Source organism: Gymnoscopelus microlampas (assembly GCF_963454915.1).
Source record: "Gymnoscopelus microlampas genome assembly, chromosome: 5".
NCBI classification, from domain to species: domain Eukaryota; kingdom Metazoa; phylum Chordata; class Actinopteri; order Myctophiformes; family Myctophidae; genus Gymnoscopelus; species Gymnoscopelus microlampas.
The window spans coordinates 56329097-56354096 of NC_139942.1; the positions used below are offsets into that span (position 1 = coordinate 56329097).

Here is a 25000-nt window from a genome sequence, read left to right on the forward strand (position 1 = left end):
GGAGTCACACACAGGCAGGATTTGGCTGTTCAAATGTTGTTTATTCATAATAAATACTCTTAGTGGAGCTGAGCTGTATAGCTGGTGGAACAGAAGAACAGGTCAACAGGCAGAGATGGTCCTTGAGGCAGAACTTCCAGGTTTGGGTTGAACAGAAGGTCAGAGCAGAGACTCAGGGCACTATGAGTATTCACCATAATATAATATAAATACAGCAGCATCTATATAGACCTGGCAGAGAAGCAAGGGTTATGAACCAGCTTATGTACAGGACTGATTGAACATGAGCAGCATATGTCTCTTCTGCCTCATTCTGCTCAAACAGAGTCAGGGTGCTGCTCACCCTCTCCACCACCCCAGCAACCACCTGTCGTTTTAGATCTACTTTTATGTACTGAGGGATTCAGAGTCTGTAGAAACTGATAATCGGCTGGTTGTTTAGAACCGGACTCAAGAGCCACTGTGAGGGCCTAGCTGGGTTGTACGGGAAGCTGATCCTGCTTGTATCGATGCTGGTTACTCTAGAGAGAGTCAAGATGATCTTCGAGCGTCGCTGAGGACAGGGACGTCACGGGCTCTCAGAAAGGTGGGGGGGATGGACTTTCGGTGGACTATACCCCTTATTTTACACTTTGGCTATTTTTTTTAAAGCGTGAAAAACTTTTGTAACTGTCAAATGTAAACAAATTCTGTATTTTCAAAATGTCGCGTTGTTTGGGCAGATTTTGTTAGTTTTTTTTTTCGTGTTTTGGTTACTTTATTTTGGGTTAGGGTTAGGTTATTTAATTCTTATTTTTGCTTGATTTAACTTTTTTAATTTTATTTTTTTTCTCAAAAAGTCGGGGGTATGACATCACGGATCTGTGAGAGTGAGGGTGTCGCGTCGTACGCACAGTGAATGGCCGTGACGCCCCTGGCTGAGGACACTGCATGTGTCAGTTATGCCCAAATCTGGGACTATGATGTCAGTCCTGGATGTTTGGGTTATCTCCACACATGGAGTTTCCAGGAGGGATTTTCTGATGTCAGAGCTATAGGTATGTTAGGAATCTGAGATTCTATGCTGTCAGACTTCGTAGGTCGATTCGTCTCCATTTATGGGGATCTCCATATTTAGGCCAGTGCTGGCAAGTATATGCCCTGAACGTTCGCAACAGAGTCCCTATTGGTAGGGAGATGTCATGTGCTTTCTCAGAGTACCTAAAAGCATGTCCAATTAATCGTACATCGTACAATACATTTTATATTCAATAAATGTGATCCATTCATGAGTTGTCCTGACAGAAGTGAACATACAATCAGTGGTGGAAAGTAACTAAGCAAATGTACTTAAGTACTGTACTTAAGTACAATTTTGAAGTATATGTACTTTACTTGAGTATTTCCAATTTCCAATACTTTTACTTCTACTCCCATACATCTCAGAGGCAAATGTTTTACTTTTACTCCACTACAATTACTTGAAAACTTTAGTTACTAGTTACATTGCAGATATAAACTATGATATAATGAAACATACATTAACCACTTTAGCCCTATTTTATACAAAATATTTGCTATTTTCAAATATTTTGTACTTTTACTTTTGGTACTTTAAGTACATTTTGATGCCAATACTTTTGTACTTTTACTCAAGTATTTTTTTTATTCTGGACTTTTACTTGTAACAGAGTATTTTTATATTGCAGTATTGGTACTTTTACTTAAGTAAAGAATTTGAGTACTTTTTCCACCACTGCATGCAATCTAATATAGATTTGAAATAACAGTTTATTGTTTAGTTCAGGGGTTTTCAACCAGTGGTCCCGGGACCACCAGTGGTCCTTGAGAGGGTTCCAGGGGGTCCCCAGCTAAATGATAGATATTTAGGAACCAAATGGACCTTTATCATAAGGGTCTTATGTGCATGTAACTCAGAGAGTTACAGACACATGTACCCTAACGGGTCCATTGGTTCCATTTGTACACTCTCAGAGTTAAATTAGCATTGATTTTAATATAAATTGGGGTCCCAGAGATACAAATGCCATTAATTGGGGGTCCGTAGCCATAATGCATGTCAAACTGGGGGTCCTTGAAATTAAAATGGTTGAGAATCACTGCTAGAGCCGTAAAAATCTTCTCGTATCTGGTATATCTTTTCAAATGGGTGGTCCGCAGGCTATTAAGTGTCAATTTGGGGGTCCTTGACATGAAAAGGGTTGAAAACCACTGGTTTAGTTGTTTCTGTGAGTTCTTTTGCATTTGACTTGACTGAGTTTTCTTTGAGTTACCATTTCTGTGGGAAGCTGCTGACATACATGGACATGATGGGCCGGGTAAAGGAATGGGGATCAGCTGCTCCATATCTGCAGCTAATGTGGACAATTGGACTGCACCACAGTGTCTCTGCACCATGGGGAGGGGCAGGGCTTATTAGAGTGTGTTTAATTGGTAGTCTGTGTCTTTTCCCCCTTTTTGTTAACAGTGGTATGACCCGTCCCTATATATGTACACCTCATGAGTCAATTTGGTTAGTTCAGTTCCCTTTGTTTTCAGTGATATTGCTCAGTTCACTTTATTTAGTTATTTAAGTTGATTTGATTTGTTTTAGGCACCCTTATTTGTGTTATCTGTTAAAACGTTGATTTTGAAACAGAGGGCCAAGAAAAGAAAGAAAAATAAAGACCAAAAAAAATTACATTATTTTAAAGCAACAACCAAGTTTCCCTCTGTCTCTCCTTCCGACCAACTCGGTCCCTGACACCACTACATCTCAGAAGCAAATATTGTACTTTTACTCCACTACAATTATTTGAAAACTCTAGTTGCTAGTTACTTTGTAGATTTTGATAATCATTACAAAACATACATTAACCACTTCAGTCCTTTTTAAAGTTTGGCTATTTGAAAATAGCAGATCTACAAGCTCACAACGTGTCACAAATGTGAGCTACTTGTCGGCTATTTGAAAATGCATTTTAGACATAATGATAACTTGGGAAAAGGGACATTCTGCATAACGGCGAGTACTTTTACTTTTGGTACTTTAAGTATGTTTTGATGCCAATACGTTTGTACTTTTACTCGAGTAAATTTTGATTACCGGACTTTTACCTGTAATAGAGTATTTATTTCTGCATTGCAGTATTGATACTTTTACTTAAGTAAAACATTTGAGTACTTTTTCCACCACTGAGTCGAGGCCATGTAATGGATCGAATGCTGTAATCATTCAGCCAATCAGCTGTCCTAATCTAACCCCTCCTCCTCCTGTCTCCTCTCCTCCAGGTAACTCCCCCTCAGAGGAGTCAGAGGAACGGGACAAGGAGCCGCGGACCCTGACCTACCCGGCCTACATCGCCAGTCTGCTGGACACGGGCGCCAAGCGCCTGGCGGCCGGCGTACGCATGGACTGCTCCAGCCAGGGCCAGTGCCCGCGCTCCTGCCACCTGTGTCACATGAGCCCCGGGGCGGCGGCCGGGGCCAGGACCCAGTCTGAGCCCGTCCTGCTGCAGATCACCAAGGCCGCTCCGCTCTACGAACTGGTGTCCAACAACGAGACCTACCAGGTGGGTGTGTGTGTGTGCGGCACTCTGCGCGTGTGTTAGTGTGTGTGTGTGTGTGTGTGTGCGTGTGCGTGTGCGTGTGCGTGTGCGTGTGCGTGTGTGGGACGGCCAATATACACCAGAGAATTTTCGCACACACACACATATACGCACACACACACTTTTAGATCCAGTCGTAGTTTAAAGTTTGCGTATGCGGGACTCACGTATCCGCGCGCCTGGTGGAGCCGGTATCATTGATCTAAAAAAACGCGCTGTACGCGCCACGCATACGCGCTCTTTGAAAAGTCTGGTGTAGATCGGCCGTGAGAGAGGGTAATATTTCACCTGAGGACGATTCTACAAAAAAAAATCACACCTGTGTGAAGGTAGCGGCGCCTTTGATACATTTTGTCATCAATAAGTGTTTATAATGTGTTTATAGCCACGTGTCACGTGAAGCTTGACCAATCACTTTGTTGACGTGTCTGACCAATCAGAACGTTGACGCAAAAGCCAGGTATAGAGGGCTAGCGCCACTAAAAATAAGTGAGCGGTGTTATTTAAGGTCATCACAGTTCACTTTAAAAAAAAACGTAATTTTTTTGAAGTGCGTGGTGATATTTATAGGTTATGAATTTCATCATGCGTCTCGCTAGCCAATCACAGAGTGGTCTGAATAATTATCAGCCAATCACAGTACAGCGAAAGACAAATTTAAGTGGGTGTACAACCCCACTTATAGGAGCGGCTACACCGCTCAAAAACAGTAGTTTGCACACTTAGCTCTGTCGGGTGGGTGAGGGGCTGAGATTAGTTTAGGTTTAGTTTTAGGGTTATGGATACAGGATTTTCCCCCACAAATGTAGTAATACAAACATGCACATGAGTGTGCATGCGCGTGTATGTGCGTGTGCGTTCGGGCGTGTGCTTGTCAGCGTAATCAACAAGGACTGAAAACCTGTGTTGGTATAATTGCTACAAAGGAACTGAACTGAACGCTGGGGGGAGAAAGGGGGGGAGGAGGAGGAGGGGGGTGGGGGGACGAACGGGGGGGGGGGGTTCGACCAGAGAGCTACAGCAGCAAACTTGCGTACCTTTTATTGATTCATGACTTTAACCCTTTAAGACCGGGAACACATCTGTGTCATTTTAAGATTTCTTTGGCTATATAAAAATAGCATTTGTACTGTACAAGCTGCCGCGCGAGCTTATAGATCTGCTATTTTTTTGAAAAATCGTGAAAATGTGTGCAAATCTTTAGTTTGAATATATATATATATATATATATATATATATATATATATATATATATATATATATATATATATATATATATATATATACTTTTTTAAAGCGAAAGTTTTTAACTCAAATCTTTGCTTCTGGGGATTTTACAAATGTCTTCTAAATCATATATATATATAGTTTTTTTTATTTTTTTTACTTATGTTGCTATATTATCAATGGTTTTCAAAATGTTTTCATCTAAAAAATGTTTCGTTCCAGGGACCCCCAGATGCAAGGATTTCAGTTAAAAATGTATATAAAAGATTTGCACAATGTTCAGGATTTTTCAAAAAAATCACACCCTGTGTGAAGGTAGCGGCGCCTTTGATACATTTTGTCATCGATATGTGTTTATAATGTGTTTATAGCCACGTGTCATGTGAAGCTTGACCAATCACTTTGTTGACGTACCTGACCAATCAGAACGTTGACGTACGCACACGGACAAAGTCAGGTATAGAGCAGGATCCGCTCTATACCTAAAGGTATAGAGCGGCTAGTGCCGCTAAAAATAGCAGATATACAAGCTCATAGTGCGGCACTCGGTGCCGCGCTATGAGCTTGTAGATCTGCTATTTTTGAATAGCCCAAAGAAATCTTAAAATGACACGCATGCATTCCCTTCCCGGCCTTAAAGGGTTAATTACATTTCCTCCGTCTCAGTAGCATGCCTCAGAAACACAGCTTCAGCGGCGCAGCATGCTCGCTAACCTTTCAGGGGCGTCACGCTGGCGTTGGTCGGCCACCATCTCTACCGCTGTGACTCGTATTGAACTGCCTCTCTGTGTGTCTGCTGCTTCACACAGAGACACAGCAGGACGCCAGGTGGCAATATAGAGATGTCAATACACTTCTCTCTCTCTCTCTCTACTTCCTTCTGCTGCTGTGTGTGTTATGTGGGTCAGTGGTTCTCAAACTTTTTCATGTCAAGGACCCTCAAATTGACACTTATTAGCCCGCGGACCCCCATTTGAAAAGATATGCCGTAGGGACCCCCATAAGAGAAGATCTTTACGGCTCTAGCAGTGATTCTCAACCATTTTAATTTCAAGGACCCCCAGTTTGACATGCATTAGGCTACGGACCCCCATTTAATGGCATTTATATCTCTGGGACCCCCAATTTATATTGTAAAATCAATGTTAATTTAGCTCTGAGAGTGTACAAATGGAACCAAATGGACCCGTTAGGGTCCATTTGGTTCCATTTGTACACTCTCAGAGTTACAGACTTATATGGGTCCATTTGGTTCCTATCCATCATTTAGCTGGGGACCCCTGGAACCCCCTCAAGTACCCCTGGGGGTCCCCGGACCCCACTTTGAGAACCAATGATGTGGGTTATCATCATCATCATCCCATATATCTGCTTTTTTGATGGCCAAAGTATAAAAGGTTAAAGTTGTTAACAGTATTGTAATGCTATATATTAACATATTTAGCTGGGGACCCCCTGGAACCCCCCCCCCCCCCCCCCAAGGACCCCTGGGGGTCCCCGGACCACCGCTTTGAGAACCAATGGTGTATATACCTTGGTTTGTTTGATCTTCGACTGAGACGGTGCTTTCCGCTTCCAATTCAGAGCGGCTTTGAAAATCAATTTGCAACTAGAAACGTGCTCCAGGTGGGTAATGCTATAATGCTACACATCAAGGGTCCATTGGTTTGAAAAAGTGTCACAGAAATTAGGAAAGGAACCTGGAGCTGAATTTAAAATGTCTGTGACTCATCAAACGTTCAGCCGCTGTATCATTGACTCTCAATTTTTCAAGTTATTTCCAGTTTGGCAGTTTTGAATAATGACTGTTGGACAAAATGTACACAAGCGTACAGCGACAAACGTCAGCCTCTAACGATGAAGCAATTAACGACAAAATGGTCTGTTTGTGTACGATACTGTATATGGCCGAAGTTGACAATGACGGGTATTTATCAGTGGCGTGCACAGACATTTTGAGGGGCAGGTGCTCAAGTAAATTACACTTTTTTTTGTTTACTTGGTCTGCTCTTTTTTCCCTCTACACCTATACCTCTTTGCCAAAAATAGCCGATCTACAAGCTCACAACGCCTCGTGCTGCGAGGTGTTGTGGGCTTGTAGATCGGCTATTTTTGGCTAAAGTTCTCCTCAGAAAAGGGATGCTAGGTTTCGAGTGGTTATGGTAAAAAGAAAAATCATATCACATAAAGATTTGGCAGACCCCCTGTAGTAACTCTGAGGACCCCCTAGGGGTCCCGGACCCCCTGTTGAAGACCCCTGCTGTAAACTGAAAAAAAAGGGCACTTCTGGTCAAGAGGGCAAAGGGCAGGTGCTCTAGCACCACCTAGAGTCTATCTGTGCACGTCCCTGGTATTTATAGGCCACAATTGTCCTTTAAAAAATAGTGTCATTTTGGATTTTTGCAACGGCTTTTCAAAAATAGCAGATGTAGAAGAAGCTCACAGCGTGTGACTTTTGTGCCGTGTATACATGTATTTGCTATTTTTGAACATTTTCTTTTTCAAACATTTGAAAGTGTGAGAACTACCTGATTTAGAAGGCATCTCTCTCTCTCTCTCTCTCTCTCTCTCTCTCTCTCTCTCTCTCTCTCTCTCTCTCTCTCTCTCTATCTCTCTCTCTCTCTCTCCCCCCCCCCCCCCCTCCAGGCCCTGCAGGAGGCGATGATGAGCATGCTGTGGTGTTCGGGGAAAGGAGACGTCATAGATGACTGGTGTCGCTGCGACTCCAGTGCCTTTGGTTCAGACGGTCTGCCCACCTGTGCCCCACTGCCCCACCCCATGTTAGTGACTTATACCCTATATAACCCTAACCCACTGCCCCACCCCATGTTAGTACATTATACCCTATAACCCTAACCCACTGCCCCACCCCATGTTAGTACATTATACCCTATACCCCTAACCCACTGCCCCACCCCATGTTAGTACATTATACCCTATACCCCTAACCCACTGCCCCACCCCATGTTAGTACATTATACCCTATACCCCTAACCCACTGCCCCACCCCATGTTAGTGAATTATACAAATACAATAGCATGTGTTAGTGTCAAATTAATTGGGATAATGGTCAACTTCTAAAATTAAACCGTCTAATTAAATTATATAGATGCATATTTTGGTTGTTGATTTTATAATTTAGTTTCTGTCGCAGAAACCTCTTATATCCATATATATTCAAACTTATTTTTTCTTAAATTAACGTCCTACTTGATCATACTACAGCGCCACACAAAACCATCAAAAGTAACATATCGAGGTTGTAGATCTACTACTTTAACTATCTTTGAATTTCAATCCTGAAAAGTAAAGTTATGGACGTATGAGGTTATGTCTACCGGACAGAGACAATTTACAATTTTGACCAATTAGGCTACAGTAAAAAAGAAGCAGGAAGCAGGTTTGAGGATGTATTTTGTCTCTGTGTTGCCGGGCAGGCTCAGGCTGTCCCACGCCTACGAGCCCAGCAGCTCTCTGGTCATCATGGAGTGGAACCACACGGAGCCGCCCATCGGCGTGAGGATCGTGGACTACCTCATCAGCCAGGAGAAGGTGACCGAGAGGACCGACCACTCCAAAGTGGAGACAGGTACCGTACCCCCCCCCCTCCAGAGCTATATCCATTTAACCTGTTAGGCCTCAGCAACCCGCAGCTCTTTAGCCCCTCCCTAGTGGCTCCCTGTAGCTTTATATGGACATTAACAATATACATTTTCTTCATGTATTGATTTTAATTTATCGTTGCTGTAGCAGGCCAAATATGGCACGATGGCACGTACATTCTTATAACAAAACAAAAACATCTAGTGGTGCACAAACTTGGACACATCATCAGCGTTGTTTCCTGGGGTCACTGGGTGTTTGGGGTCTTGTAACAGACACAATGTTCCAATATTGTAAAAATGTTTCAACATTTCTGTCAACAAAAATTTGCATCATCTGCAACACATATATTGGCGAGTTGCCAGACAGGTGTATACAAACCGGTGTGATTCCAAATGCAAAAATAGAAAGATAACTGAGGAAAACAGAGAATTGAATAGTTTTGGACAGTTATTCGCTTTCACTGCCAATACTGCTGCATTACCTGTATGTTTGATCTGCTGCGAGAAGTTATCATGAGTGCTTGTTTACATGTATTTGTATTTAGTAATAGTAATTTTGATTGGCTAATATACATTACAGTCCGTGTTCCCTTATGTACAAGGCTCAACTATGTTTTGTGGCTCCAGATAGATTTTGTATTTATTATTTTGGGCCAAAAACTCTCTTCACATTTAAGGTAGCTGAGCCCTGCTCCAGAGCTATCCATTTAATCACTTAAATCTATAGTGGTTCTCAAACGTTTTAATTTTGAGGACCCCCATAACTCTGAGACAAATTGAACCAAATGGACCCCCCAGGGGTGTATACTTGGTCCTCTCCGGAGTCGGGACGCTTGGGACAAATTAATGTAATACAAAACCAAACCGGTAATACCCTCAGCCGTGTGTCACACCAAAAGTGGTGACCTATATGAATATAATGATTACGCAATCAACACAGACTGCAAAGGCATCGATCACCGATGTTCGTGTAACACAGTGTTGATTTTGACAACACATTTTATACACAAATAGCAGATCTACAAGCTTGTTGTGAGCTTGTAGATCTGCGCAACACCTGAGCCAACCAAACATAAAATGACTTGTCTTTTAGTTCTACTGGATCTCTTCTCCACTAGATCCCTCACTAACATTTTAGTCTAGTTTTTATTTGTTGATGAAATTGTTAATATATTTAGTCTCAGTTTTAGTCGTCATAGCTTAGTTTTTATTTAGTTTTTATTTAATTTTCGTCATTGATAAAAAGGTAGTCGACGAACATGTTTCGTCATGGTTTTAGTTGACGAAATCAACACTGGTGTAACATCCGTGCAAGTCTCCGTTGACAGAGACGAGCTCATTCATTTATCAGGAAACATCAGAGAGAGAGAGAGAGAGAGAGAGAGAGAGAGAGAGAGAGAGAGAGAGAGAGAGAGAGAGAGAATAGGGACGCTAGCGTTCATGTGGTTAAAAGGTACACCATTGATCTCAACATGACTCCAGTCGTTCCTCAGTCATCTCTGACAGAATGTTTTGTCAGCCCACGTTACCACGCCAACCAATATCCCTCCGTTCTGCCTTAGCAACAGTGTTGCCATGTCTGCTTATTATAAGCGACTTTTGGCTTGTTTTTCTGTAAAGTTTGTAAATATTGGTAGTTTGCGGGTTGCAGTTTTTTGGGAGGGCTTGTTTCTAAAGTGTAGTTGCTTATTTGGGCTAGTTTCCTAAATGTTGTTTAAACCAGTGGCTCTCAAACATGTTCATGTCAAGGACATCCCTCCCCCCAAAACATTTATATGTATTTGTCCCCCCCCCCTTCTGAAAATTGAATGGATTTGCTCTTTTTTTTTCTCACAATTTCACTTTGAAAATAGCAGATCTACAAGATCACAACGCGTCGCATACAAGCTCACAACGCGGCACCTTGTCGCGATGCGTGTTGCCAAAATCTGGCAACACTGCTTAGCAACCAAGTTGAGTTTCAAAGAAAGTCAAAACGGAACACATTTGGAGGTCAGAGGCTCCTCCAGACCAGACTGCTCAGAGATGAGGAGCTGTGTGTATTAAGACGCCCCATCAGTCACCTCTCCTTTTCCTCTTCCTCTCCCCGCTGTCTGTCCAGCCTTAATACTGATGGCTCTGGCTGACATGTTTGTGTGTGTAGGAACTTTCACAAGGTTAGGTGAGGAAGATGATGGTGATATACACAGGGCTCTCCATTTGTCTCAGTGATTGATGCTCACTTGGCCCGCTGGAGGAACGTCACACTCAATCTGGCCCCCAAACTGTGACCCCTACGTTCACCGTGCAACATCGTGCAACGGTGAAACATTAACTCTGGAAATACAGTATGTCATTTAAAATGAAAAATCATCTGGTCCTCTAAATCACAGTATTTTATCTTCCGGGTGAAGTTTCTTTTTTTCCCCCTTGTGATTTGTGTTTGTAAATGTGCAACATAATGGTGCACAGTTTTGCCATGGATATAAAAATGAGTGGAACATTATACCAGAAACACACAAACCCTATATATTTTTTTTAGAGAATCACCGTCCTAATGGACTCCTAATGATAGTGTCATGGTAAATTAATGTCATACATATATTCTGAGGGAAAACCTGAAGATGTTCAGTGATTGACACGGACAAGGCCAAGTCTTGCCGTACGGACACATGTATGACTCAATGTGGCCAAAATGTTTAATGTCTGAAACTCTAGCTGTAATTCAATAAATCTCCACAAGATGGCGGTCACCATTAACAATATCAGTGTTAATTTATTGTGGATGTGAAACACATCAGCACAGGAGAGGAGATATAGCTGCAGACCATAGCTTTACAATTCATAATAATAATAATAATAATAATAGACAGGTTAGACAGGTCTCTGTTGTTATGTTCTGCATGCACTCAGTGGTGGAAAGAGTACTCAAAAGTGTTACTTAAGTAAAAGTATTAATACTGCAGTGTAGAATTGGCATCAAAATGTAATTAAAGTATTACAGTTTTCAAACAGTATAAAAATCTTTTGAAAATAGCAGATCTACAATCTCACAATGGCCTCGTAGAGTCTCCGCCCTGAGATTGGAAGTAGAGTTTTCAACTCTACAAAAACAAGAGATATAGGCTTTCTTCTGCTTTGTTATTAGTCGTTTCTTTTTCACACACACAGTGATTTAGTGATTTGTTGTGTTTTCACACACAGTGATTTAGTGATTTGTTGTGTTTTCACACACAGTGATTTAGTGATTTGTTGTGTTTTCACACACAGTGATTTAGTGATTTGTTGTGTTTTCACACACAGTGATTATAGTGATTTGTTGCCATGAGGGACACAGCGAGACATATTTTCAACGTTGTCTAAAAATGTAGATCTGCAGGAGCAAAGCTGAATGGGGCGTGTGTGTGTGTGTGTGTGTGTGTGTGTGTGTGTGTGTGTGTGTGTGTGTGTGTGTGTGTGTGTGTGTGTGTGTGTGTGTGTGTGTGTGTGTGTGTGTGTGTGTGTGCGCGTGCGCGTGCGCGTGTGTACCACGCTGTAGTCCTGTCATCCATAACAACGCGGCCACAGAACAGCTAATCTGGCCGTATGTACCTGATGAGAGGAAGCTGGTGTAACCAGGGCAGTTCATTTCAGCAGTATAACGATCCACTGCCCCCCCCCCCCCCACACACACACACACACACAAAAAAGGATAGCAAACATGACTTCTTCAATTATGAAAAGCCATCTCCAGGACACAGAGGGAACTGTACAGCGACCTCTGTCATAGATTAGGTCATTGCTGTTCAAATAAACGGCCCCTGGCTTTGCTTTGCTTTGCATTCACTCACCATGTCTGGCCAGAATGACATCTTCCTCCTCCCTCTGTTATAATATTAGAGAGAGGCGACGCATACAGGAACAACATGACGTTTTACACACCATGTGTCACTCCAGTGGTGTAAATTAACTAAGTATACTCAAGTACTGTACCTTTAAGTACAATTTTGAGGTATTTACGCTTTACTGGAGCATTTCCAATTTTCAGTACTTTTACTTCACTACTTCACTAACATCTCAGAGGCAAATATTGTACTTTTAATTGCTCCACTACAATTATTTGAAAACTTTAGTTCATAGTTTTAGTAGATTTAGATGTTATTCCAAAACATACATTAACCACTTCAGCCCCTATGTATACATTTCGGGGCATTTGAAAATAGCCGATCTACAAGCTCACAATGCGTCGCAATGCAACGCATTGTGAGCTTGTAGATCGGCTATTTTCAAAAGCTTTTCATACATTTGAAAACCTGTGAAATGGGACCTTCTGCATAATGAGTACTTTTACTTTTGTACATTAAGTATATTTTGATACCGACACTTTTGTACTTTTACTCAAGTACATTTTGAATTCCAGACTTTTACTTGTAACAGGAGTACATCTACATGGCAGTATTGATACTTTAAGTAAAAACATGTGAGTACTTTTCCCACCACTGACTGTATGTAATCAAGGGGCCTCTCTCTCTCTCTTGGCTCCCTCGTGGTGTATATTGCCCCCGATTTTTTCTGTGTTTCTCCATGGCTCACGGCCAAAGAACGCTCTGCAACCGGTAGGCTAAACACGGGGGTGACGTATAGGTATACACTTACACAGTTTATGTCTCCGCTCCGTTTACGTCATTTCCACACGGACGTCATTTCCCAGACTCTTTAAATGTCTCCCACTCTGTTCCGGGTTAGCGTCGTAAACAACCTCCACAGACACAGACACGCCGCTTCCCTGAAATACGTATTCCATCATAAAAAAATAAATACAAAATACACAGTACACAAAGAATGAACGCTATGTTAACTCATTAAGACCCGGGAAGCATCTAGTGCAACCACTTTTAACCATCATTTTATACTTTTGGCTATTCAAAAATAGCAGATCTACAAGCTCAAAGTACGGCAGCACCGCCACTGAGTGCTGCCATATGAGCTTGTAGATCTTTTTTTTTTTTTTTTTTTAACCATGAAAATGTGTGCAAATCTTTGAATATATATATATTTTTAAAGCCATCATTTTTAACTCAAATCTTTGCTTCTGGGGGGTCCCTGGAACAACATATTTTGAGATGGGGGTCCATGGCCAAATACATATCATTTTCGGTGGTCCTTGACATGAAAAAAGTTTGAGAACCACTGATATTATTGCAATATTTGAGTTACAAAAGTTTGCTTTAGAAAAAATATATACATATAAATAGGTCTATATTTAAAGATTTTCACAAATTTTCACGATTTTTCAAAACACAGTAGATCTACAAGCTCATAGCGCGGCACTCGGTGCCGTGCTATGAGCTTGTAGATCTACTATGTTTCGAATAGCCCAAAGAAATCCAAAAAAATGACACAGATGCGTTCCCGGTCTTAAAGGGTTAAATGATATTTGGTTCACTTTTTTTTATGTGGTTCACTTCAAATTGGCCTTTCCCTGAAATACATATTCCATCACTGAAGGAAGAACACAGCTGTGCACAAAGAACGGACACTGTGTTTGAATGATATTGCTTCTGCTTTTATGTGGTTCACTGCACATTTTTTTTGTAAAAAAATAAAACATTCAAAAAATGTTTTTTATTTGTTTTCCACCTCGGGGAAAACATGGTATCAGAAATATCAGTTGTTATGAATACGGCTTTCTAGTAAAATAATACTCTTATTATTCTGTTCACTTTCCACAATAATAGGATTCAGCCGTGTTGTTTTGGACACTTTGCTTAACCCATTAAAGACCGGGAACGCATCTGTGTCAATTTAAGATTTCTTTGACTATTAAAAAAATAGCAGATCTACAAGCTCACAGCGCGGCACCGAGTGCCGCGCTGTGAGCTTGTAGATCTGCTATTTTTTGAAGAAACCTGTAAATGTCTTTTGTTTTGTGTGGTTTTTTTTTAAAGCGAACATTTGTAACTAAAATCTTTGCTTTTGGGGGGTCCCTGGAACAACATATGTTGAGATGGGGGTCCGTGGCCAAAATACATATCATTTTGGGGGTCTTTGACATGAAAAAGTTGGAGCACCACTGATATTATAGCCACGGGATTCAGAAGACATCGTGTATAGAATCCCCCAGAAGAAAAGATTTGAGTTAAAAATATTAGCTTTAAAATATGTATATATACTGTATATTCAAAGATTTGCACACATTTTCATGATTTTTTTCAAACGAGCTCATAGCTGTGAGCTTGTAGATCTGCTATTTTTGAATAGCCAGATAAATGTTAAAATGACACAGATGCGTTCCCGGTCTTAACGGGTTAGGGACAGAAGGGCAGAACGTTTGCGACCACAGTGACACACAGACTACAGACAATGAACAGAACAGGACAGTCTGCATGTTGATGTTGGCACAGAGAGAGAGAGAGAGAGGGGAAAAAAACTAAAAACACACTTGTGTACCACTTTTTATGCTGTCCACACAGTGGTGGAAGAAGTACTCCAAGTAAAAGTATCAATACTGCAATGTAGAAGTACTCTGCTACAAGTAAAAGTCCCGGAATTAAAACAAGAGATAGGCTCCTGCCCCCCTATGGGGCCACATGGCTCGGCAAAGGCCGAAAGTACTACAATGTTTGAAAATAGCAGATCTACAAGCTCACAACGCGTTGCGATGCGACATGTTGTGAGCTTGTAGATCTGCTATTTTCAAACAGCCTATGTATAAAATAGGGGCCAAAGTGGTTTGTGTATGTTTCATACTATCATAATTCATATCTGAAAAGTAACTATCAACTAAAGTTTTCAAATAATTGTAGTGGAGTAAAAGTGCAATATTTACTCAAGTGAAGTACAAATACGTACTTAGTTACTTTCCACCACTGCTGTCCACACAGGATGAACTCAACGCTCTCTGGTTAAAGAAGCTCAGAGACTCTGTAGAGTTTGAGGACACAGGGTGTTGCCAATTCTGCTTATTATAAGTGACTTTGTCTTTTTCTGTGAAGTCACTTGTAAATAGTGGTGGTTTGCGGTTTTGTGGGCATGTTTCTACAGCATGTTGTCAAGGACCCCTCCAAATTAATATGTATGTGTCCGCGGACCCCATCTGAAAATATGTTGTGCCAGAGATCCCCCCCCCCCCCCCACAAAAAAAAAAATACACACATCTCACATTGCGAGGCGTTGTGAGCTTGTAGATCAGCTATTTTTTGAAAAATCATGAACATTTGTGCAAATCTTTGAATATATATTTTCTAAAGTGACATTTTTTAACTCAAATCTTTGCTTCTGGGGGATTCTATATCTCCTTATGGACTTACTTACAAGCTTTCTACCCGGCAACTGCCTCCATATGAATGTGTTTCCAGCTAGCAGAGCATTTATTAAGGGCAAAGATATTCTGATGGATCATCATCTGTCTCTCAGCACCCCCACTGTCTGCACGTATTAACACGGTTACTCTGACTCTACAAAAGGAGGGCCCGGGACGATGATGTTTCATAAAAGCACATGTATTATTATTTCATAATAAAACTCTTTAAGACAGATGTTGCTATCTGATCTCATGTGATAGAACATGCTCTGGAACTCAGGGCTTTCGCCGTTTGAATTCATTATTTCTTTTCTCTTCATCCAGATCTGCCGCTCTCATCCGCTTTCCCCACTGGCTATGAGCGTCTGTTATGTTTCAATGTGTTTTCGTGTGTGTGTGTGTGTGTGTGTGTGTGTGTGTGTGTGTGTGTGTGTGTGTGTGTGTGTGTGTGTGTGTGTGTGTGTGTGTGTGTGTGTGTGTGTGTGTGTGTGTGTGTGTGTGTGTGTGTGTGTGTGTGTGTGTGTGTGTGTGTGTGCGCGCGCGTGTTTATCGCCTCCCTCCACTCTCCAAAGTCCTGTTTCCAACTATTGCCTTCAAACACGCAGAGAGAGAACAAAAAAAAAAAACGAACCCAAAAAACAGCACAATGTTGTCTCTAAAATCGGGTCCAAATGTGGGATTGTGAAAAAGTGATGGACGAGGAGACGGGGAGATAGCATCGTCAGCCTAAACTGCGGGGAGACAGACTCTGATGTCTGTTCCATCTCTCTCTCTCTCTCTCTCTCTCTCTCTCTTTCTTTCTCTCTCTCTCTCTCTCTCTCTCTCTCTCTCTCTTTCTTTCTCTCTCTCTCTCTCTCTCTCTCTCTCTCTCTCTCTCTCTCTCTCTCTCTCTCTCTCTCTCTCTCTCTCTCTCTCTCTCTCTCTCTCTCTCTTTCTCTCTCTCTCTCTCTCTCTCTCTCTCTCTCTCTCTCTCTCTCTCTTTCTTTCTCTCTCTCTCTCTCTCTCTCTCTCTCTCTCTCTCTTTCTCTTTCTCTTTCTCTCTCTCTCTCTCTCTCTCTCTCTCTCTCTCTCTCTCTCTCTCTCTCTCTCTCTCTCTCTCTCTCTCTCTCTCTCTCTCTCATAAGTTGTTAATATGGCACCACAATATATTTTTTTAACTTTAACCATTATTTTATACTTTGGCTATTCAAAAATAGCAGATCTACAAGCTCATAGCGCGGCACGAGTGCTGCGCTATGAGCTTGTAGATCTGCTATTTTTGAAAAATCTTGGAAATGTCTGTAAATCTTTGGAAAAAAACGTAGATATATATATATATATATATATATATATATATATATATATATATATATATATATTAAAGTGAAAAATCTTAACTGAAATCTTTGCTTGTGGGGGTCCCTGGAACAATTTGTTTTAAATGTGGATCCGGTCCGTGGCCAAATACATCATTTTGGGTGGTCCTTCACATGAAACGGTTTGAGAAGCACTGATATAGCGGGGGGCTCGCGGAGGAGCTGTCCTGCCCTTGCTGACAGAGACTGTTTGCAGAGAGAGGTCTGTGTTCATCAGGAAGGAGGGATGGAGGAGGAGAAGAAGTGTCCTCTGACTCTCTACCTTCATTTCTCAACACACTTCAATAGGCTCTATGCACAGCAGCCATATTGGGAATGAATTGGGCCCCTTCCTTACTTCCTTCACAGGTGTTACCAATGATACTAATTAAGGCTCTGTTCCATTTAGTGTAGCATAGTGATTGTCTTATTTTCAAGGACCCCCATAACTCTGAGAGTGTACAAATGGAACCAAATGGACCCTTACGGGTCCATTTGGTTCCATTTGTACACTCTCAGAGTTACACACCCACCATAAGGGGTCATTTGGGAACCAAAATGGAGTGTTTCTAGTGAGCCAACATGCACGATATCAGCACCCTGACCAGAATGGAACAGAGCCTTCATTAGTGTCATTGGTAACACCTGTGAAGGAAGTAAGAAGAGGCCCAATTTCTTTCCAATATGGCTGCTGAGCGTCTTCATTTGACAAAAGGATATTATGGAGTTCTCCCTCCACTGAAAGACATGGCCCGTCTGACATCCACACATACTCTTTACACATCTACTAGTGACACATGCATGTGCACTCTCACACTCTTTTTACTTAAGTAAAAGTATCAATACTGCAATGTAGGAATACTCTGTTACAAGTAAAAGTTTGGAATTCAAAATTGACTTGAGTAAATTGGTATTGGTATCAAAATGTAGTTAAAGTACCAAAAGTGGAAAGTACTCATTATGCAGAATGTCCCATTTCACAAGTTTTCAAATGTATGAAATGGATACAAATCTTTTGAAAATGGCAGATCTACAAGCTCACAAGTGTGAGCACACACACACACACACACACACACACACACACACACACACACACACACACACACACACACACACACACACACACACACACACACACACACACACACACACACACACACACACACACACACACACACACACACACACACACACACCACTAAGCGATGTGGGCCTGACAACAACAGGCACAACATCAGAAGGTGAAACGTCCCACAAATCACTGGAGTCTTCCTGGCAACCGGTGATATTTTACAACCAATCATAGTGTAAGAATGCTCACAGGGTAAAAAACCTCGGCCAGCTGAATGACAACTTCCTCAGAGCTATAGAGTCCTACCTCTCTCTCTCTCTCTCTCTCTCTCTCTCTCTCTCTCTCTCTCTCTCTCTCTCTCTCTCTCTCTCTCTCTCTCTCTCTCTCTCTGGGACACGGTGTGTGTGTGTGTGAGTGTGTGTGTGTGTGTGTGTGTGTGTGTGTGTGTGTGTGTGTGTGTGTGTGTGTGTGTGTGTTTGCGTGTGCATGTTTGTGGTCACTTTAAAGGCGGGGTGCCGTGATTCAGTGATACAGAAATTGTTAAAATTATGTTTTTTATGTGGACACGCCTCCAGTTCATTAAGTATACCTGGTTCTCACCTTAGCACCTCCTCCACCACCTTAGCACCACCCACCTGTCCTAGTCCCTCCTCCTCCTCATGCCCACACCTGTTGTGTTATGATAATGAGGGGGAGGGTATAATTGTACTGTGTCATTAAAGTGCTGTTTTTCTATTGGCACGTTTGACCCTCAAGGTTTCAGCCTCCAGGAAGAAACTCCAAATAGTCAGAGAAGACATAAAACACCATAAAAACACCACCAGGGGGCTTAATGAAGTTCTATCAACCTCATAGACACATGAAAATATACATCTATTGTATTAGTAATACAGTCAAGCCCCTAGCAGGGACCCCCCTGTGTATACACATACATTTATTGAAGGATGATTGTTATTGCTTAAACATGTAACTTTATAATATTGTGGGACATAATAATAGGTGTTAAAAAGTGACATAATGCTGCTTTAACCCTATCATATACTTATACTATTCAAAAAAAAATAGCCGATCTACAAACTGCTATTCTTTTTTTATGAATTTAGAATCATTTAGAATAGTTTTATTTTTTTTAACACATCATTTCCTCTTCTGGGGTCTCTGGCTGCGTCTGGCACAAAACCGTTTCAGATGGGGGGCTTTGGCGGCCAAATCCATGTCAATGTGGGGGTCCTCTCCTCGACGTGAAAACGTTTGAGAAGCGATCTGCTCTAATCCATCATCACAGCTCCTAAAGGACCACGACCACTTCACTTAACCCTTTAAGACCTGGAACTGTGTCATTTTTAGATTTGAGCTAAAAAGCATTATTTTACACTTTGGGCTATTCAAAAATAGCAGATCTACAAGCTCATAGCGCGGCACCGAGTGCCGCGCTATGAGCTTGTAGATCTGCTATTTTTGAAAAATCGTGAGAATGTGTGCAAATCTTTGAATATATATATTTTTAAAGCGAACATTTTTAACTCAAATCGTTGCTTCTGGGGGTCCCTGGAAGAAAATATTTTGATGGAGGTCCGCGGCCAAATACATATAATTTTGGGGGTCCTTGACATGAAAAAGATTGAACACCACTGATATAGAAACATACGTTTTTCAGAAAACTGTTGGGATTTAGGAGACATGATGTAGAATCGGCTTCAGGTCTCAATGGGTTAAAACGGACAGCTTCCCTGTAACTATGCTAATTGGCAACAGCCACACACACACACACACACACACACGCACACGCACACACACACGCACACATGCGTGCGCGCGAACACGTGTGCACTTACACACAAACAACACGGCAGCCAAAATTGCTTAACGCATAACATCTGGATTTGGCGGCGGTCTACCTTTCCGCTGAGCGAAAGGCGAAAAGGGTGGGGGGGGTAGGAGGGGGGGCGCAACAACAACAACAACAGCTTGTCTACCAAACATTGGGCCGTTGCTTCTTGGCACTTCGGCCTCCGAGTCGCTCACAACCATTACCAGACCTGCACCGCCGTAATTGTCCCACATGGAAAGGATTTGTTGTTTTATCTACCCAAGAACAACAGACTAGAGGAGATAAAGGCCTAATTGTTGAATAGGAGGAGGAAGAGACTATGGGCCGCACTGTTGCCAGATATTGCGAGAGAAATAAGCAACCAGGTCTATGAAAACAAGCCCAAAAGAAGCGACTAATATAGGCCACATGTGCACTTTAAACCAGGGACGTGCACAGATAGACTCTAGGTGGTGCTAGAGCACCTGCCCTTTGCCCTCTTGACCAGAAGTGCCCTTTTTTCAGTTTACAGCAGGGGTCTTCAACAGGGGGTCCGGGACCCCTAGGGGGTCCTCAGAGTTACTACAGGGGGTCCGCCAAATCTTTGTGTGATATGATTTTTCTTTTTACCATAACCACTTGAAACCTAGCATCCCTTTTCTGAGGAGAACTTTAGCCAAAAATAGCAGATCTACAAGCCCACAACGCCTCGCGCTGCGAGGCGTTGTGGGCTTGTAGATCGGCTATTTTTGGCAAAGAGGTATAGGTGTAGAGGGAAAAAAGAGCAGACCAAGTAAACAAAAAAAAGTATAATTTACTTGAGCACCTGCTCCTCAAAATGCCTGTGCACGCCACTGCTTTAAACCTATACAGTATTATGCATAAGATCTACAAGCGCACAACGCGCTGCGATGCAACGTGGTCGTGATGCTTGTAGATGCTATTTTCAAAACAATCCTTGGGTAAAAAAAGAGAAAGATTTTAACAACACAAATCTGGTCCGGTGGTCCCACCTGGCACAACATGTGTTCAGACGGGGGTCACGTGGACAATTAGCCTACATATGCATTTGAGGGTCCTCCTTGAGTATGATTGAGAATCACATGGTTTAAATAACATTCGGGAAACGAGCCCAAATAAGCAACTACAAAATATTTATAAGCGACGAAAAGCTCAAGCCCAAAGTCGCTTATAATAAGCGGACGTGGCAACACTGCTACAGGGGAAGGAGAGTTGCATGCAGTCCAATCTGCATGTGCTTTCTTTTCCACATGCCTGAAACGTACGCGGCGGCACGCGGCCCATTTGCGTCACAGCGGTACGACTCGGTAGATCATTACCTTCCATTATACCTTTAGCCCTTTAAGACCTGGGATGCATCTGTGTCATTTTTAGATTTGAGCTAAAATGCATTATTTTACACTTAAGGCTATTCAAAAATAGCAGATATACAAACTCATAGCGCGGCACCGAGTGCCGTGCTACGAGCTTGTAGATCTGCTATTTTTTGAAAAATCAAGAAAATGTGTGCAAATCTTTGAATATCGATATTTTTTTTTGAGCGAACATTTTTAACTCAAATCTTTGCTTCTGGGGGGTCCCTGGAACAAAATATTTTGCGATGGGGGGTCCGCGGCCAAATACATATACATTTTGGGGGTTCTTGACATGAAAAAGTTTGAAAACCACTGACATAGTAACATAGCGATAGTATGTTATATATATAGCATAGCATAGCATATAGCATAGCATATATAGCATGACATAGCATTTTTTCAAAAAACTGTTAGGATTTAGAAAACATTTTGTAGAATTGGAACCTCAGGCTTTAATGGGTTAGAGAAGGGAGAGGAATTGGTTTATAATTTGACGGAAACGCGTCGGAACTTAAGTCGACCGCCGTTGGCGTGGTTGTGTAGCACGTGCAGCCGTAGAACGCTGCTGGGGCTTTACGCCAAACGGGAAATGCGTCAATGAATGAAAACTAACATGTGGGGGGGGGGTCGTCAACGGATCACGTTATGGCGGTGCATGAGAGACCTCGTGCGCACATTGTAGTCAGGAATGGAATCCGTTATTCAGAGCAATGTTTCGCAAACCTTTTCTGGATCAGGGGCCCACATACATTTACAGATCATGTTTATTTCAAGGGTCCCCAGTTCAAATATGATTATTTTGGGGGTCCACGGCCTGAAAAAGGTTGAGAACCAGTGGTCTACACCCTCCTCCACACCCCCAACAGTATTAAAGGGTAAGACCACTTTGGTAGAGGTTTGGGTTGTGTAGTTACCTTGCCATGATGTAACTCCAAAGGTGGGCAAGAAATCAAAAATAATTGCTCCATTGATTAGAAATTGATAATTCAAAATATGCTCCTCATTGACTTACATTGTACGGTAAAACAGCTCTCAAAGTCACTCTTTTAGCACATAAATGAACCCAAACATGGCTGATTCAGACAATATAGAGCATCACCAAACCCAGTACTGTTTGTTTTTTTAATAAAAATGTAAACTTCCTGTTGATTTTACTATTTGAAGATCTGGATCCGGATCCGCCGATCCAGTCCGGGTTTTCTACTTATTAAAAATGGCAAAATCAACAGGAAGTTGACATTTTTATTTAAAAAAAAAACAGTACTGGGTTTGGTGATGTTCTATATTGTCTGAATCAACTTTGTTTGCGTTCGTTTTTGTGCTAAAAGAGCTGTTTTACCGTACAATGTAAGTCAATGAGGAGCATATTTTGAATTATCAATTTCTAATCAATGGAGCAATTTTTTTTTATTTCTTGCCCACCTTTGGAGTTACATCATGGCAAGGTAACTACACAACCCAAACCTCTACCAAAGTGGTCTTGCCCTTTAAGGGTTGGCAGTGTCAGGGACGGCACTACAGTATTTACACATGAGGGAATTGGCACAAAATGGCTAAATTGGATAAAAGATTGAATTACCTCTCCTCTGAACATCATTTGTACATATTCTCCCTCTAACTCAAATCTCGTCCCACAAGTCCTCATTGATCCGTTTTTATGGGGACAGTATCCTTACGTCAAACGATGATGACATTTATTTGAAGTAGAGGTTGAAAGATGCGACGAGATGGAAAGGGCTCAAGCCAATATGCTCTTAACTTAAAGGCGTCATGTCATGTGTAATCGATAGTAAGGTAGAAAAAGTGCTCCTCGGAGCACAGGTCTCCGCCAGGTCAGGTAGGTTATAGTGGGCCAGCAAAGTTCGGAATTCGCCAATCAGGCTGGAATGTGGAAGATCGGACAGATCCGTCTTGATCACTTGACTATAGAGATAACATGTACTGATTTGCGTGATGTTTAGACAACATTTGTAGGAGTAATATAACAAAAACTGTTATATAACAAAAAAAATCAGCCTCCTGGTGGCGCTATGATAGGGCAATGTTGAAAGGGTGGCAGTTGTTCCTCACCGTAGTGCGAGTCTGCGTGCAAAGTTTCACCGCGATCGGACGCTGTGTTCATGATTTGCGGCATTTTGTTCCAAACGGGATACACACGTAAATCTTAGCCAATCAGGATGGAATGTGAAAAAATCAAACAGATCCGTCTTGTCCCCAGTTCAAAAATGATTATTTTGGGGGGGTCCCCAGTTCAATTATGATTATTTTCGGGCGGTCCCGAGTTCAAATATGATTAGTTCATATTTATTATGATTATTTTGGGGGGGTCGCGGCCTGAAAAGGTTGAGAACCACATGGTTGTAGAGGGTTTTAAGTGGTTAAAACATCCAGACACCTGTCTTTACATCGACTCTGTTTACAAATCTACTTTATGTTCTGTGACTGAACCGTTGGGTCTGAATGAATGAACCCAAGGGGCGGCGTGGGTCCCTGCACGTACGTGTCACTTCCTGTCAGGTTTCCATCACGAGGCCTGCAGTTGGAGAGTGAATGAATGAAGGGCTTTGCGGGGGAAACACAAAAAACACTAGACTGTGTTTTATAGGAGCGCTGTATATGTCTGGTTGGTCTCTGGGTTACATGTACTGTACACCAGAGGTCTTCAACAGGGGGTCCGGGACCCCTAGGGTAGCCTAAAGTTACTACAGAGGGTCCGCCAAAATCTTTGTGTGATATGATATTTTTTTACATCAACCACTTGAACCCTGGCATCCCTTTTCTGAGGAGAACTTTAGCCAAAAAAATAGCCGATCTACAAGCTCACAACGCCTCGCGCTGCGAGGCGTTGTGAGCTTGTAGATCGGCTATTTTTTGGCAAAGAGGTTTGGTGTAGAGGGGAAAAAGAGCAGACCAAGTAAAACAAAAAAAGATGACACAATTTTATACATAGAGGGGGTCCCTGCTTCATCTCTCTCTCAGCTAGGGGGTCCTTGGCCTGAAAACGTTGAAGACCCCTGCTCTACACTACAGTAACTATACAGATGATAAGAGGTGAGAACAGCTTACACAAGCTCACAATGCGACGCATTGTGAGCTTGTAGATCGGCTATTTTCAAAATGGCCGAAATGTGTCTATATAGGGCTGAAGTGGTTGGTGTGTTTTGCGATAATAATCGAAGTCTAAAAAGTAACTAGTATCTAAATTTTTAAAATAATTGTAGTGGAGTAAAAGTACAATATTTGCCTCTGTGAAGTAGTGGATTATAAAATAAAACTTACAGAAAATTGGAAATACTCTAGTAAAGTAAAAAAAAGTACAGTACTTGAGTAAATGTACTTAGTTACTTTACATCAATGGGAACAGGTCAACACAGCCACATGCTGTGCATGTCACCAACCAGCACGTGCGTGTGCGTGTGTGCGTGTGTGCGTGTGTGCGTACTGCGTACTGTAACAGGTGTGTGTGTGTGTGTGTGTGTGTGGTAGCGGAGCGGAGAGGTGAGTAATGTGTTTATTGATTGGATTCCATGTCCCACTGACCCCTGACTAAACCCTGCCGTTATTGGCCGATCAAAAGAAGGAGGAGGTGACATCATTGTCCCCGCTAACAGCCTAGCGGCTGTTTGTTTTCACAGAGAGTCTGGTCGGTCCCGCCCGGTGCTTCCCCCCCCATTCACTGAGCTCCTACACATCTGTGTGTGTGTGTGTGTGTGTGTGTGTGTGTGTG

The 25000-nt window shown here is 42.1% G+C and overlaps 1 protein-coding gene across 1 annotated transcript in view; it reads left to right on the forward strand.

Annotated features, from left to right (window-relative positions):
• astn1 (astrotactin 1) overlaps window positions 1–25000 on the forward strand; it is a gene marked incomplete at both ends in the record, with an annotated part of 706990 nt that overhangs the window by 635091 nt on the left and 46899 nt on the right. Inside the window, 3 exons of the mRNA XM_084058603.1 lie at window positions 3271–3551; window positions 7461–7594; window positions 8253–8404. Of these exons, the coding sequence (XP_083914729.1) occupies window positions 3271–3551; window positions 7461–7594; window positions 8253–8404 (567 nt within the window). The remainder of the gene's footprint in view (window positions 1–3270; window positions 3552–7460; window positions 7595–8252; window positions 8405–25000) is intronic.